We start from the raw sequence: 15,903 nt of genomic DNA on the forward strand, positions 1-15,903 counted from the left end.
TCTCCCTTAGAGATAGGGTGAGAAGTTCGGCCATCTGGGAGGGGCTCAGAGTAGAGCTGCTGCTGCTCCACATTGAAAGGAGCCAGCCTGAGGTGGTTCGGGCATCTGACAAGGATGCCTCCTGGGCGCCTCCTGGGTGAGGTGTTCCAGGCATGCAGACCCAGGACACGCTGGACAGATTATATCTCTCAGCTGGCCTGGGAACGCCTTGGTGTCCCCCCGGATAAGCTGGAGGAGGTGGCTGGGGAGAGGGAGGTCTGGGCCTCTCTGCTTAGGCTGCTGCCCCCACGACCCGGCCTCGGATAAAGCGGATGAAGATGGATGGATGGATGGATGGATGGATAATAATATTCAACATTGCTATCAATACATTTGTCAAAAAATGCCTCTCTGTGCAAAATGGGTTTAAAAACATAAACAACTGTAGGATACTGTTAGTCCGTGATTTGAACTGAGGGAACAAATCGTGGCAGGATCAGCCTGATATTATTTGTATCCCACTGTAACCTTACTGTATAAAGAGCTAACATCCCCAAAATGTCAGTAGTTAGTCATTAAAGAAGTGTTTGTGAACTAAAAATTAAGAATGTGGGATACTGTTTGTCCGTGATTTGAAGAGCCCAACGCGTGCTTCCAACAAAGGGAAAACCAATTATGCAAGGGAGACCTATCTTGGCACTTGTGCAGGTGAAGCCAAAGGGAAGATATGCTTCACCATATTTTCTAGTCTTTGCTTAGAATGAAGTTGTTTTGGAAACATATTCAGCGATGCTTCATCTCCTGCTTTGCCTTTGTGTGGGCGCCCATGCTAGCAGTGTCCAAGCATTTTCTTTGGGTTTTTTTCCCCTTTTCATACCACGCCCCCCCTACAATGCATGTAGTGAAGGACTTATACTAAACACATTTCCTGCAAAGAAATTTTAATTTGCAGGAATGTAGGACAATGTAAAAGTGAAGGCAATGCCCTGTTGATGTAATTTCTTTAAGTTTTGGTGTCAATTTTTTATTTTTCTGATAAGAGATGCACTGAATTAAAGCAGGAGGAAGGAGGAAGACCAGTTTCACTTGGATGTAAAGATTTGTACAGGTGAGAAAATGCGAAAGCAGTGTTTGGTGTAGATGGCAGTGCATTAAAAATATTTTTGTCACTAAAACCGATGAATAATTGTGGCAAATAATTCCAAACTCACTGCTGATGAAAACAATAGTGATAATCATGTTGGTGACAGTTGGTCATAATTGGCTACTTAGAGTTTTATGTAATTAAAATATACAGCTTTTGAATCATTAAACAACTGGAAAATACACCACACTACACATATCACACAATAGATTTACAATAAATTGGATAAACCTTAGTACCATATCACATGCCCAAATTTCATAACTTAGCATTCACAGCTTAACAGTCATCTCTGTTACACAAGGCTTAAATCAGTTAATTACAAAATATATTAACCCTCCAATGAGCCCACTCCATTACTAGTTTGCCACAAAAGAAGAGGTAAAAAAAAAAAAGACCATAAAAATGGCAGAAACCTTGTTCATTCCATTAATAATATTCAAGACCAAGGTAACAGGTTATAAAATGTTAATACTGTAACTGCTAGCTTTCAACTTGATAGCTGCACTAAACATCCCTTTTGCAGATGTCCCATTGCTCCCAACCAATGACTGGTCCCAATTGTGACTCCAAGTCAGCACTTGACTCGATGACATGACCAGTAGAAATAGGTACACCAAGTTACACCAAATTACACCAAATTTTTCAATTTCTTCATTCCCTATTTAGTGGTGAAATTCCATTGTGGAAACAAATAACATTGGATTCACAGGGGGATGATAAATATGAAAATCAAAAGAATTATATGTATAGCTGTTGATAATCGCTGTATGTGTGACAATCTTCATGCATGTTCATGCTTACCCTATTGGGTACACACAATAACATACTTAATTGCTATTATTGTCTGCTCTACTCACCACAGTCTAGCTTTTTTGTATTTAATGGCTCAGTCACACCAGAGTAGATTGCAACCTCCCTAGAAAAAATTGCAATTTCTTTGCTGTCAAAAACCAGTTGGAAGTAGTTGCTCTAACCAAGGTCACCCAGAGATTAAGCATGCAACTCCCTCAGCCGTCACCCTGTGCGTCATGCTGGCCCTGTCGTCGAAACAATCACTCGAAACAACCAAGTTCATTGCGCACTATACACAGTAATTTTGGTTGTGTTGCATTCTCCAACCACTGTTTTTCCTACTGTGATTGTAGCATAACAACCACAAAGATCATCCTGCTAGAGTACATATAGACATTATCACAGATACACAAGGGAAATGTGGAGCATCTCACAAGTGCTTTATCCAAAGTTACTGTAAACATTTGGAAAAATAAGACATAAATCGTTTTTTGATCAACTTCCAGAGTTTGGTTTGAGAACTGTGGCACCTCTGTGTTTCATAGTAAAAAGTTGAAGTTAAAAGTTGCAAAAACATTTTACTTAAAACTACACGTCTCATGGGACACCTGGCGATCACTGAAACTACTACAAACCATAAATAACTGGAAAATTTGGTGCCATGCTTAAATGGTTAAAACATTTCATCTGGTGGAGCCATTAAATAAAAAGTTAGGCAATTGCTTAAAAGTAGTTAGAATTTATTCTTTCAGTTTCATATCTACATCAAATTTATCATCTTCAAGAATAAGAAGAAATGACTGAGCAGAGTCTCTGGGGAATAACAATATCTGAAGAGAAATTTAGATTTAAGGGAAACATGTAATTTTTCTAACTACAGACGCCAAAGGAGCAATTGTAAACATCCCTTGCTATCCGAGTCAATAAAAAGATGATGTCTGTAACTGGCTTCCACAAACATTGACTTTATTGCTGTGCAAATAGAACTACTCAGTTGGAATGTTAGAGAGAGGTGTAGCCAGAGAGGTCTGAGAAATTAGCATTGTGAAAGTTGTGTAACATTAGGTAAACAAGCTCTTTCAGAGAAAAATTGCAGTTCATGTTGGATGACTGCATCAGTTGTTCAGATTTGAGTTGTCACACTCACACTGACCTAAGGTAGGAAGTGACGCGCTTGTCATAGCAGTGAAGGGGGTGTGGTAGTTAAGCTATTGGATAAAGGGACTGCTGCTGTTGTTAATCTTGAGACGGGGTTTAAGGTTCACCTAACACGCAAGTATGTGTTTGGAGAAAAAACTGTTGACTATTACTGCTGCAGTAATGAACAGGACAGAGTTACTCTGAGCAGCCAGTCATCTTCTGAGAGCAGAGTTACCAGCAATTTTCATCGGACTAAACACTGTTTACAGTCTGGTCTGTTTTAAACACAGGTCAAAATGAAGAGTCTGGTTGTGTATTGTGGACTCATCCTGGCATTTCTTTCGAGCTGCACAGAACAGGCCGGGGTAAAAGTAAGAGCTTTAAAATTCGTTCCCTACTTGGTCTGTCCTGCTTCTGTATTGTCAGTATTTAAGATGGATATTTAAACGAGGTTAAGACTCACTTTAAAACTGTTTCTTTGTATTGCTAGAGACAGGACAAAGCAGGTTCTCCTCAAGGTATGGATCATCTTGTTTGTTATTACTCAGATAAGTATACTATTTCAGTCTTATTCTTCTGCTTCTTATTGTGTTTCTTTCTGTTATGGTGTACGCCTCAGGAACAGACTGCACACAGATTAAGACTCTGTCACCACGAGCATCCAGTGGCGTTTATACGATCCAGCCAAATGGAGCCGCGACCAAGTTTAAGGTATCGATCGAGCCAAGAAATAATAACAAAGTCATGTTTATAAGATCACAGCAAACAGAAGCAGCACTGTAAACTATAACTGCAATTTATCTATCAAATGATTTCACCAGAACAAGGTTTCATTTGGTTATAGATAACAGGATACAGTTTACTTTATATTCATAACTATTAAGTAAACAATAATGTTAAACAAAAAGCACACTGAGCTTCTGGTTATATACTCGATAATATAGCCCCGACCAAGGGTGTAATTTCCCCTTATCTAAATGGATGTAAGATACATAAATATTTATTTTTCTGCAAAATTACCATGACATTTTACACAAGCTAAAATTACTTACACTGTACTTAACATACAATATAATAATTTCTTTGTTTCCTGTAAAAACCCGAGTTATTGTAGTGTACCTACTTTTAAGTATTCATAGGTTAGTATGATTAGATTGTAATTTCAAATAAAATATTCAATTTCCATTTATTACAGGTGAATTACTCCACTACTTGTAGGCCATATTCTAAAATGTTTCTTGCTCCTTAGATAAAAAGTAGAAGTAAATGCCAGCTGAATTTCTTAATATGTGGTGAATGAACTTCTTACTCAGGTCTACTGTGAGATGCATCCAGATGGAGGCTGGACGGTGTTTCAAAAACGAAGCGGAGGAGCCGTTTCTTTCCACAGAAAATGGGCAGCATATAAAACTGGCTTTGGAAACCTGACACGTAAATAAATTACAATGATTATTATTATGATGTAGTGATATATAATCCTAGAGATCAAGAATGGATCTAACATAAAAATATTAAATCTTTTCTTTGTAGTGTAATGTAGTATAAAGCGCTTTGGGGTCCTTAGGGACTAAATAAAGCACTATACAAATACAGGCCATTTACCATTTATTTCTTTGTGCTTTGACTTTCAGAGGACCACTGGCTCGGGCTGAATAAGATTTTTTATCTTACCAAAGACAAGTCCAAGAAGTGGACAATGAGGGTGGATCTGTGGGATCATGAAGATGGGACTGCTTTCGCTGAGTACAAAAACTTTAGACTGGGAAATGAGAAAACTGCGTTCAAACTACATGTTGGGAAGTACCGTGGAAATGCAGGTACTGAAGCCTGAAGCCTGTTGAAGTTTTTACTGTCGCCATATTTCTTTTGCTTTTTATATACACATAAATGTTACTCACTGTTTGTTTATGCAATCAGGTGTTAGATATTGTTCTTTTTTTGTACTTTAAAGAAACCCTGTGAATTTTAAAAATTCATTTTTCTTGATTTGTTTCCCACTCTATCCAAAGGTGATGCCATCCGTGGTGCCTATAAAGGCATTGATCAGAATGGCTATGGCTTTAGCACAGTTGACCGCGATAATGATGGCTGCTCCCCCTGCATCTTTGGTGACATTGCTGTTGGAGCATGTACCGTTAGAGAGGGCGGCGGGTGGTGGTACAGCAAGTGTGGGTCCGCCAATCTAAACGGTGACTGGCATTCCTACGGTGAACACATAGGTTGGGCTTCGGGCCTCCACTGGCGCACCTGGAAACCACCTGCACCATACTCAGCCAAGGCCACAAGAATGATGATCAAGTCGGTGTGAAAGGAACCTCCTCAAATTATCAAGTGCTGATTTTCATTCTGCAAAAAACTTTCAACAAAGCTTTTAAGAAAAGTAACTGTGAAGGAGATATGTAAAATACAATGCTAAAAGCATGAAAATCAGTGTATTGTTAATGCTTAGTCATTTCTGTACTAAACTGAAAAACATGCCTTCCAGATAATCAAGTTCTACCCGAGGTCTCTTCCTGTTAAAGCACTGCTTACCCTCTCTTTTTATGTATTAAAAATAATTTTTACAAGAACTAAAATATGCCAGAGTCAACATTATTAGCCCCTCTGTTGCCAGTAATTATGTTGAAAATCCTTTTTGCTGGATAACAGCCAGCAGTCCTTTGTTGTCTTTTTCAACAAGTCTCACATGCACCACCTGAGCAGTCCTAGACCATTCTTCTTTGGCAAATCTCTTAAACTTCTCCAGATTTGACCATCTTCTGGCATGGTTCTTGGTCTTCACCCCTGAGAATGGGATTCAAGTCAGGGCTATGTGCAGACCAGAATGCCAACGTATATTTTTGGAGATTGTCGTGTTGAAAGAGAACATGAGAACCCAAGTTTTGCTGCTGACTACTTTCAAAATCTTCTCATATCTTTTTTCATTATTCATATCTTTTTTTCATATTTACTTTGGGGACGGTATTCTTTGGGTTGTGGATGGATTCATTCTTCAAACATGAGCAGTATCTCTTTACCCAAATAGACCTAGTTTAGTCTCATCTGACCACAGGTCATGCTTTTGGTATAAATAATTTTTCTCCAAATTGTCCTTAGCATAATTCAGTCAGTATGATGTTGAGGCTCTGTTTCTGATATCTGTCTCTTATCATATAAAGTGTCTTGTTATTGGTTACTTTGGTATATAAATAACATTTTATTGAATTGTAAGTAGTTTGAATAACCAATAGCAAAAAATAATTCTTTTTCCAACATAATAAAACTGTAACTAAAAACATAAGCCAGTTTTAAACAATACTTTAATTTAACAGTCTTATGTTTAAATTACATTATATTTAGTCATAAATGTTATTTATTTAGCACCTCTCGAGATAAATATTACAAACAACACAACAAAAATGCGACAACATAAAAACAAAAAGGTTTAGCAAGTTTAAAAAGATGAGGTTTTAGTTGCTTTTTAAAAGAGATCACAGCGTCATAGAGTTTCGGGGTCTGGAGCTGGTGCTAGAAAAGTGGATGTTTGTGCATGCAGAGCTCTAAAAGTAAAAAAAACCCCACAATCTTAAAGTGGAATCTGAAGTTGATGGAGAATCAGTGCACCTGGATTAATGTATGTGGGTAGCGTTCTGAACAACCTGCAGGCATTCCAAGGATGCTTTATTAAAACCAGTAAACAATGAATTTACAGTAATCCAGATGTGATAAAATAAAGGCATAAATAACAAATATCAATCCAAAGCCTGACACAGTAGAACTCAACCTGGTGATCCAAGTAACAGAAATAAGAACGAACCAGAGATTTAAAGTAAGCATTGACAGTGAAGACAGAGTCAAACGTTACACCAAGGTTCCTGATAGAAGATTTAGCAAATGTGGCAAGAGAACCTAAGTTGTCATTAACTTAATCTGTCACGGGCAAAGACAAGGACTTCCTTTTTCTTTTCATTCAGCTGGAGAACATTTTTCTTGTTTTTGTCCTTTCATGAATCCAGAAAATACATTCACGTGTCTTGTGATATTTTCAGTAAACACTTAACTCTAGAGGTAATACCTGAGAAGTCAGTCAGATTAATGCTCCCAACAGTACTCTAGAAATAGATGCAAATTCACTGGCAGTGTTGTGTAAAATCTGACGTCATTTTACAGGGTTTACATATTTTATAAAGTAATGTTTAGCATTATTAAATTAACAATCAGTGACTATTTCGAGATGTTATATCCCATCTTATGTCCCTTCTTAGTAGCATTAATTTCGGTATTTTTATGTCCACCTGAATATATATCTATGGCAAACATTTGAATTATTTCTAACTTTGCTCAATGTTACCCCTTTTTACGTTTTTATTTTGCCTTTTTGTGTTATTTGATTTGCTGCAGAAAACACAATAAGAGTTGCACTGAAAAGATGACTGTGGCGAAACACATTTTCTTTGGAAGCAAGGCAGCATAGTGAAGCTTACCTCTTTTGTGGTAATGAGTAAACTACTCAATAAGTGACTTTGAATTACAACCTACTGTCAATAAAACATTCATAGTGTGTCATAGATTGGTTCTATGGAATGAGCCTGTATGAGGCAATATTCCCTTATGTAAATCCTGCTTGTGTGTCAGATAAGGAGTTCCAGTATTTCCTGGATTGTTGCATGAGAATCCAAAGGCTCAGTTTAATTATTCATTACTATTTATCTCTGTTATAAATAAGCAAGGAATAAATGTGTGTGTGCATGGGCTGCTGAAAAACAATCACATCTAGCCACCTTTTTTAGGGCATATGTAGGACAAGAGAACATTAATCATGTTTTCAATAATTGGAGGCTGTGGGTGGAGTTCATGTGGCAGGTTGTGGGCCATGACCATCTCCCAAGCATCCACCAGATGGACATTCAGTCCTTTGAACATGGCCCTGAGCACCTTGTCACGCTGCAGCGAGTACCAGTCGCTGTTAGTGATTGTCTCATAGAGCGTCAGATTTTTTGGGTTTGCAGTCCGAATGACAACCAGTGTATCTGGAGCCCTGGACAGCAGCCGCACCACCGCCCTGCGGATGCTCTGCAAACGCCGGATGTAGACCTCAACGGGGAAAGTGCTGAAGTGCGACCAAATGCCAAGAACTACGACGGTATCGCTGCCTCCAGTCAAGCTGTCTAATTCGTTGGCAATATAGCGCAACTCGCTGATTGGGACTTTGGAAAACCTGATAGGAGGACCATGGCAGCGGTATGTCACCAAGATGTTGTTCACATAGTCTAGAGCCATATAAGGTCCAATTTTTTTCTGGCTATGCAGGTTAAACTCCTTAAGATCTGAAAATAATACAGAGAGAATGATTTAAGTTTCACTGTGAAAAAAATCAAATTGTTGCCAGAGAGGTTTGTGGAGCAGCTACCTGGTAGTGTTGCGTTAAAGTATTCAAACCACTGCCTGACGGTGGAGTCTCCGTATATATGAACCACCTTTCCTTTCAGACACTGAGTGATAGCTGAGGAAGTGTTGAAGTGAGGAACTCTGGGGCCACGTAATGCTCGCCACACACCGTGGAAATAATACCCAGAGGGTCTAGACTTCACAGTGCGCCTACTCACCATGGACCAACCTGAGAAGACGTTAAAAAATAAATAATAGTATATTTTTAACCAGCTGATAAGTCTAATCTTACTGTGGCAATCATGCGTAAGTTAAGCAAATTCCAGAGAAAAAAAACCACTCTACCATCATACTACAGATGCAAGACTTCACACCACTATATTAGTTTTGGAACAGTTTAACCCTGTGGCCATCTACATGAAATCATGGCAGCTTTGAACATATCATAATCTGTCTTGATTGTAAACCTTACAACTCACCACATATGTGGATGTTGAAAACTTGCCTCAAACTGAAGATTAAAGAGAGAGGGTGCACTTCATTCAGCATTTTATCTGCTAAGTGCAGCTTGTGTTGTGATCAAAACATTTTGGAAACTAGTCAGAAAAACCAAAAACCTTATCTCTTGCTCATGGTTCATTTATGACACTCTTCTATTGCAGCTACTTTTAAATTGCATCTGGAAGGTCCTGTTATAATCACTTACATTTACTTATGGACCTTAAATTTGTGCAGAGAGCACATCCAGTGGGAGATCAACTGGAACTGTAGTCACTGTTTGACATTTACAGGTTTGTGCAGGTGAATTCCTGAAGGACAGCTGTACTGTAACATTTTGGGAAGTCTGAGTATATCCACTGGAAACTGAACATGTAGTATGTATCAGCACACAACTGTGGGCCCACACACAGTGCAAAGAAAATTGTGAGATCAAGACAAGTTGTGTTTTGACACAGTTACGAAGACCCAGCACTGCAAGGGCACAGAACATGGCTTCCAGGGAGTGATCCATGTGTAGCAGTCAAGCTTCTGAAGGAGCACTGAAAAAAACTTCTTAGGGATTATCTCTCCACATGAACACTAACATCGCATCCAAAAACTTTTAGCTTACTCCATACTACTAAAAAAATGTAAAAAATTGGAAAACTTATAATTTACCTTTAGTTTTTGGCAAAACAGTGACACGGGAAGGTCCTGAAGCTGGAATAGAGACTTTCATGTTGACATCACTGAGGCAAAGCACACGCAACAAAATGATTTAGATTGCAGAGAACAAAACAAAAATACCCTTTTTTTTGCCCATTTACCATTTACACAAGTACAGACGAAGTTTTCTTCATATCCGAGTGTAAATAATTAGCTTTTTGGAAGAAAAGCCTCAAAATCACTTTTTGCCTCGACTTTAGAAATTCCCCATTTAGGTCACACAGATAATGTGGCATATACACACCTTTGAAAAAGGGTCTCTGTGGTCATGAGGTTTTTTTTAAGCCTTCCTTTGGAGTGATTGATCCTGGTATCACAACTCAGATTCTTTGGCTTGTAGCAGAACCACGGCTCGCCTGTACTGAGGTCAGTGTAGTTGCACACAGGCTGCTGGGTTGGACGCAAACATACGTTACAGACAGTAGTTTCATTGATGTAGCCTGAGCGGAAGAAGCTCTTGAAGTAAATCCTGTCAGGGTGTTTTCTGGTCAGACTGCGCAGCACTGTGATTGCCTCACTGGGGTGAACCAGTGTTACCTGGGAGGACAAAGAATGACATTCCTATTTGTGTATTTCCCTGTGGATTGGCATACAGCACAGCTAAACTTCCCTTAGATCATGATGACGTCATAATGATCATGCCTGGCATACTGCTTATGACAAGAACAAATGGTTGAAGTTAAATATGCAAACCACACTTTTAGACATCATGTATATCGATGTATAGTGGTCATCTTATCAGTATTAATATGGTTTTAGTTGCTTTAGAAATCAACAAGCAAAAGAAGCACTCCAAGAGTGCAAACCGCTACCACACCAGTGCACTCTGAGTATTTATCTGTAAGGGAACAGAAATACATTTTATATATATACATTTTTTTTCTTTGTTCATTTTAAACATACTTTTAGAAGTTTGAAGATTTGACTATTTTCTAAGAAATAGAAGTTCAATTTGGATTTGATGGCAGCATCTCAAAAAAAAATTGGGATAATGGAAAGAAAAGTGGAAAAGTGAGCTCTACTAAAACACAGTTGGATTTGGCAGTAATTAGGTTAATGGGCAAGATGGTAGTAACATATTTGGGTATAAAGAACATTTCAGAGAGGCCCAGTTTCTTTGAATAAAAGAAAATATGCAAAAATTACAAATTGTGGAACAATTTCAGAACAATGCTCCAAAATGTAGGATTGAAAACACTTAGCATATTTCGGCACCTACAATATATAATATCATCAAGCATCTTGGAGAAATCTCTGTAAGCATGGGATAAGGGGAAAAAATATTAGATAGCTATGACCTTCAGGCTTACAGACAGCATGCATAATTCTGTCATGGAAATCACTGTGTGACCCCAGGAACACTCCCAGAAATCACTCTGTGAACACAGTTCACCATGCAATTCACAAGTGCAGGTTAAAGATCTATCCTGAAAAGAAGACGCAACATGTGAACATGATAAAGAAACACCACTATCATCTCTGGGCTAAGGTCATTTGGATTAAGACAAAGTGGAAAAAACTGTTCTGTGGTCATATGAATTGAAATTCTAATAAAGAGGAAAGGAAACATGTTAGTAGCACTCCGTTCAAAAGCCTGCTTCTCTGATGTCAGGCGCACCACATTAATGCTATTGGAACTGGCAGCTTGCACATGTGGAAAAGCATCATCAGTGCTTGGTGGGAGGATCCGTTCTTCTACAGGTTTTACAGGAATATATGCTCCCATCTAGATGATGGCATTTTCATGGGAAGACTTTCATGTTTCAGAAAGAGAATGCAAAAGCAAACAGTGCATCTTTTGCAACACCATGGCTTCATAGTAGAAGAGTCACATACTGCTTAATTGGGCTACCTACAGTACAGACTTTGACCAACATTAGGAAAATAAAATGAGGCCTGTTAAGCCACTAGAATCCTATATCAAGTGAGGATGATACAAAATTTGGTTTCCTTAGTTGTTAAAAGAAGAAGAGATGCCACACAGTGGTAAACACGACCCAGTTCTAACTTTTTCAACATGTATTGCTACCATTAAATTCAAAATGACATTTTTTCTCCTTACAGCAGGACATTTTCTCAGTTTAAACTTGTTATATTGCTCTATTATGAAGAAAATCTTGATTTATGATATTTGCAAATCACTTCGTCCATACTTTTTTGAAAGTGAGGTTGTATGATGTATCACATAATATTGATGCTTAAAGTTGGTTGCAGTAAGAGTCATGCACAAAAATGTGGTCTCGGCTTTAGAGTGTGGCTTTTTGACTGGGTGCAGTTGAAGTTTTAACAAAGTTTAAAGTTAAACGTGACAAGTGCCAAATTAGAGCTAACTTCCATGTCCTTTTAGGACCTGAAACCTTTTTTTTCAGTGTTTATAGCTTGGCTTTCAGATTTAGTTCATTTTATGTCAAGTGTGAATTGTGTCTGATTGGTTAGATTCTGTTACCATTTCTGTGTTTTACTTTGAAAGTTGTCTCCTGTGTCTGAATTTTACTTCCCTATCCTTATTTTAATCGTTTGCACCTGTGTCTTGTTTAGTCTACTATCTTGAAATGATAATCCTACCTTTGTCTGAAGATCATATTGTATTAAAAAGGAAGGTTGACTGAAAAACCATGATCACATTGAAATTCAGTTTTAGCATCACCTCAACCTCTGCGTTTCCTTCCCAGGGTAAATAGAACACAGCAGAATAGGAGCCATTGAGATGATCCACCACTTGCCCTACCACACCTGCACCAAGAGTCGGGTTATGGAGCCGGGCAAGTAAAACGTCTCCCCCAAATTTCTTTGGAAGCCCCTGGAAGTCGTACATTTTGATCAGAATCTCCAGGTTATCATCTTTGTGCCACTCTCCGTCTTCCCTCCCTGAGAGAATGGTGAAGCTGCTGTGTGAGGGATCACTAGTCTTGCTCAGGTAATGAGGAAATGGTAAAGGTGGAGTTTCAGGCCAAGCGATGGACTTTAATAGGAGGTGTTCTTCACGAGTCTCCTTAAGGGACAGTGGTTGGAATTTGCAGAAGTCATAATGTCTGTCTGCATATGAGCTATGGATGGTAGATTTCACAGTATTCTGAAAATGGGAAACAGAGAGAGAGCACAGCAGACACAAAAATCCATCAAATAAATGGCCAGCAGTTAACAAATTACAATAAAACGTTTCTCTTGAAATTGTATTTCCTACTTTCATGTCTTATTTGTGCCAATACAAATGTCTAATGATCCACATCTGCTTGATCTTCAATCTTCAGTAAAATTAATAAACTATTCAGTGAAGATGTCAAATACAAATGAGTGCACTAAACCCGAGCTTGTTCCAATATCTGAGTTACTTCAGGTTTGTCTGGGTTAACATTAACATTAAACTGACAGAAAGAGATGATTTACCATGAACATGCACTTTATCACAATGTTGGCTCTATTTAGGACAATGAGGCAACAAAGCCAGCCATCTTTCCAGACATCCATCCTACAGAACAGTTCCAAGGGCGTAATTTGTGGTCCACGGTCAATTCAATTGAATTTTATTTATACAGCACAAAATCAATACAAAAGTCGCTATACAAACAAAGCGCTTTATATTGTAAGATCGATCCTACAATAATACATATAGAGAAAAACCCAACAATCGTATGACCCCTTATGAGCAAGCACTTTGGCGACAGTGGGAAGGAAAAACTCCCTTTTAACAGGAAGAAACCTCCGGCAGAAGCAGGGTCAGGGAGGGGCGGCTATCTGCCGCGACCGGTTGGGGAGAGAGAAGGAAGACAGAGATTAATAACAAGTATGAGTCAATGCAGAGAGGTCTATTAACACATAGTAAGTCATGTTGCTTGCCCGTGACTCATGGTTTAATTTTCTTTTGACCTGGACTTTTACAGTAAAGATTAAAAATACACTGCTCGAGAAAGAAATTATGACAAAACTTTCAAATTACATGGATGGATACTTCATCTATTTTTTTTAAACTAATGAGTACCTTCTGAGTAGTTAAAAAAAAGATGTTCGTACTAGATAGATTTTTGTTGTTTTTCAACAAAAAAACAAAAAAAACAATGATGTTTGCACATTTTAACTGCACAATATTTTTGATGCAGCCCATATTATGGAGCATGTTAACCTTCTCTTCTTACATTGTGAATACAAATCATTATTCAGAGAGTGGGTTGTAACTGCTCTTCATTGATTGTGCTTACAAGTAAAGAGAGTTGGAAGCTATCTGGTGAGTGAGCTTCAGTGTGTCTCCTCAATCATAAGGAGGCAAACCTAAAAAAAGGTTTATGGAGTTACCTTGTCCTGGTAAAAGGGACAAAACAAATAAAACTTGAAGATTCTGTATATTGTTTCTCATTCTTTTGCTCAGTTAGTGTAGGTATTTAGTTTTACCAATGGGTAAATAGGAAATAAGACTTCCCCTCCTTACAGTGTAATTGCAAATGACTATGGAGTAACTTCTAGACCTTTCCTATCATATATGACAAAATACACATAATGGAAAAGAATTTGTATTTGACAATGAGAACAGCACAGTCGATTGTAATAGATTTGAAAACTTTTAGTAGTATACTGTGGATTTTAAACATTTTTACTGAAGCAATATTTAAAAGAATTATTTGTGAAATATACTCCTATTTTGTTACTTTTTTCAAAGTTTATAGTTAAGTTGTCAGATTAGAAATTGTATTTTTTGTGTAAGAAGCCATTATGTTGCTATTTAAGGTGCCCAAGGCCATTTTGTACGAACATTTTTTACATGTGTTTCCACTCACAGTGACTGTGGGACTTCTGGAGAGGTGTATAATGTATGGAATGTGGGGGTATAATCACCAATCACTTTTTAAATTGGTTTAGATTTATTTGTTACATGCTAGGTGAAAGAATTACTCTCGTATCAGGACTGGTGGAAATAAGATAAATACACCTGTTTACAATGCTTCTTGGTTAGCACAGGTAGACATTTATTTGCCACATAGAGTTCACAGATCAATCCTTCACCATCATGTCTGCTGGTTATATTTACAACATTCCAGTTAAATACAGAAACCATTGGCAAGAAAACTACACTGCTAATTTTGAAATGTAAAAAAACAAAACAAAAACAATGCCTGTCATTAAATGAAACTATTCTAAAAACACAGTTCTTGAACCTTATCTCACTGCCTAAAATGATTTAAGTCCCAAATAAATGAATAAAGAGACATGCAATTAGTGGGGTTAGGTTAACTGGTGATTCTAAATTGTCCATAGGTGTGAATGTGAGTGTAAATAGTTGTCTGTCTCTATGTGCACGGTGCACCCTGCCTCCTCCCCAAAGACAGCTGGGACAGCCCTCATGACCCTGAATTGGACAAGCGTAAGAGAAAAGATGTATAAATGAATGAAAAAACAATTCCTCACCTCCAGGATGTCCATGAAATCTATCACGAAGCTTAAGGCAAACACGACCAAGAATAGGAAGATGCAGCCATACCTTGGAAGGCATGTGCAGACCTTTCTTTTATAAACTTGGAATTTCATGATCGATGAACAGTACTCATCTTTCCCAGCTCACCTGGTACAGGTAAAAATTAAAGAAAAAAAAATGGGTTGGTAACTATTTATTCAGAAAGAAAAGAAAAGAAAAGAAAAGAAAAGAAAAGTTCTCATAAAACTTGTCATAAAACTTCTCTGGAATCATAGAAGATGATGAACATCTGCCAGCTAATAAACATGGAGTGATTTTTCATCAAAATATTTGAACGTTACAATGATTGCGGCCCAGCCTGTAAAATATAAATGAGCTTTCAACATTACTCATAGGTGTAAGCAGATATTTATTTATTTTGGCTGTTTATGATTATTTGGTACTTTAACCCTTCAGTACAACAGCAGCACGTTTTCCCTGCATTTAAAACAATATAAAACTAAAACAAGGAAAATGGTTCCTGTATAAACTACTGTGCATTTCCATATTCGTCTAGGTTTTCACACACACACGCACGCACACTTATGACAGCTGTAGTTGAATTTCACAACTTTGGGATAAATAAACATAAATGACATATGGTCTTATCCTAACAAATATGACCTCGTCACGTTTGTTTTTGCGGATAACTGACTCTAGTTATTGTAGGGGAGACCGGGGATAGTTGTAACGTGGGTCAGTTGTAACACTTCCAATTTCTCCAATCAGGGCTAAGTTTCAAATGATGTGACTCATCCTGTGCATGCCCAATTCAGTTCTGCTATCACATGTGAAAAATCAGCACATTTTGTCAAACACAAACAATTTA

General features: G+C 37.9%; 2 protein-coding genes across 5 annotated transcripts in view; one reads left to right on the forward strand and one right to left on the reverse strand.

The window, feature by feature from the left end:
• LOC102198508 (angiopoietin-related protein 5-like) overlaps positions 1-5,586 on the forward strand; it is a 13,830-nt gene extending 8,244 nt beyond the window's left edge. For 2 of the 3 annotated variants that reach the window (XM_005752197.1, XM_005752198.1), the window contains exons 3-9: positions 1,020-1,087; positions 3,349-3,429; positions 3,549-3,576; positions 3,678-3,769; positions 4,372-4,489; positions 4,690-4,875; positions 5,068-5,586. In XM_005752197.1, the coding sequence (XP_005752254.1) occupies positions 3,355-3,429; positions 3,549-3,576; positions 3,678-3,769; positions 4,372-4,489; positions 4,690-4,875; positions 5,068-5,366 (798 nt within the window). In that variant the 5' untranslated portion in view covers positions 1,020-1,087; positions 3,349-3,354 and the 3' untranslated portion in view covers positions 5,367-5,586. Of the gene's footprint in view, positions 1-1,019; positions 1,088-3,177; positions 3,195-3,348; positions 3,430-3,548; positions 3,577-3,677; positions 3,770-4,371; positions 4,490-4,689; positions 4,876-5,067 lie in introns of those variants that run through there. The other variant, XM_013915688.1, reaches the window with a different exon arrangement.
• A 1,080-nt stretch (positions 5,587-6,666) lies between these two features.
• Positions 6,667-15,903, reverse strand: part of LOC102199156 (NXPE family member 3-like) — a 10,571-nt gene continuing 1,334 nt past the window's right edge. Inside the window, exons 2-7 of one of the 2 annotated variants that reach the window (XM_005752200.2) lie at positions 15,029-15,182; positions 12,279-12,704; positions 9,876-10,168; positions 9,584-9,654; positions 8,448-8,654; positions 6,667-8,364 (exon numbers count right to left, since the gene is read on the reverse strand). In XM_005752200.2, coding sequence (XP_005752257.2) covers positions 7,811-8,364; positions 8,448-8,654; positions 9,584-9,654; positions 9,876-10,168; positions 12,279-12,704; positions 15,029-15,148 — 1,671 coding nt within the window. In that variant the 5' untranslated portion in view covers positions 15,149-15,182 and the 3' untranslated portion in view covers positions 6,667-7,810. The remainder of the gene's footprint in view (positions 8,365-8,447; positions 8,655-9,583; positions 9,655-9,875; positions 10,169-12,278; positions 12,705-15,028; positions 15,183-15,903) is intronic. The other variant, XM_013915687.1, reaches the window with a different exon arrangement.

This window comes from Pundamilia nyererei, unplaced genomic scaffold, assembly GCF_000239375.1.
Source record: "Pundamilia nyererei isolate P.nyererei 1_Seehausen unplaced genomic scaffold, PunNye1.0 scaffold00348, whole genome shotgun sequence".
In the NCBI taxonomy this organism is placed as follows: domain Eukaryota; kingdom Metazoa; phylum Chordata; class Actinopteri; order Cichliformes; family Cichlidae; genus Pundamilia; species Pundamilia nyererei.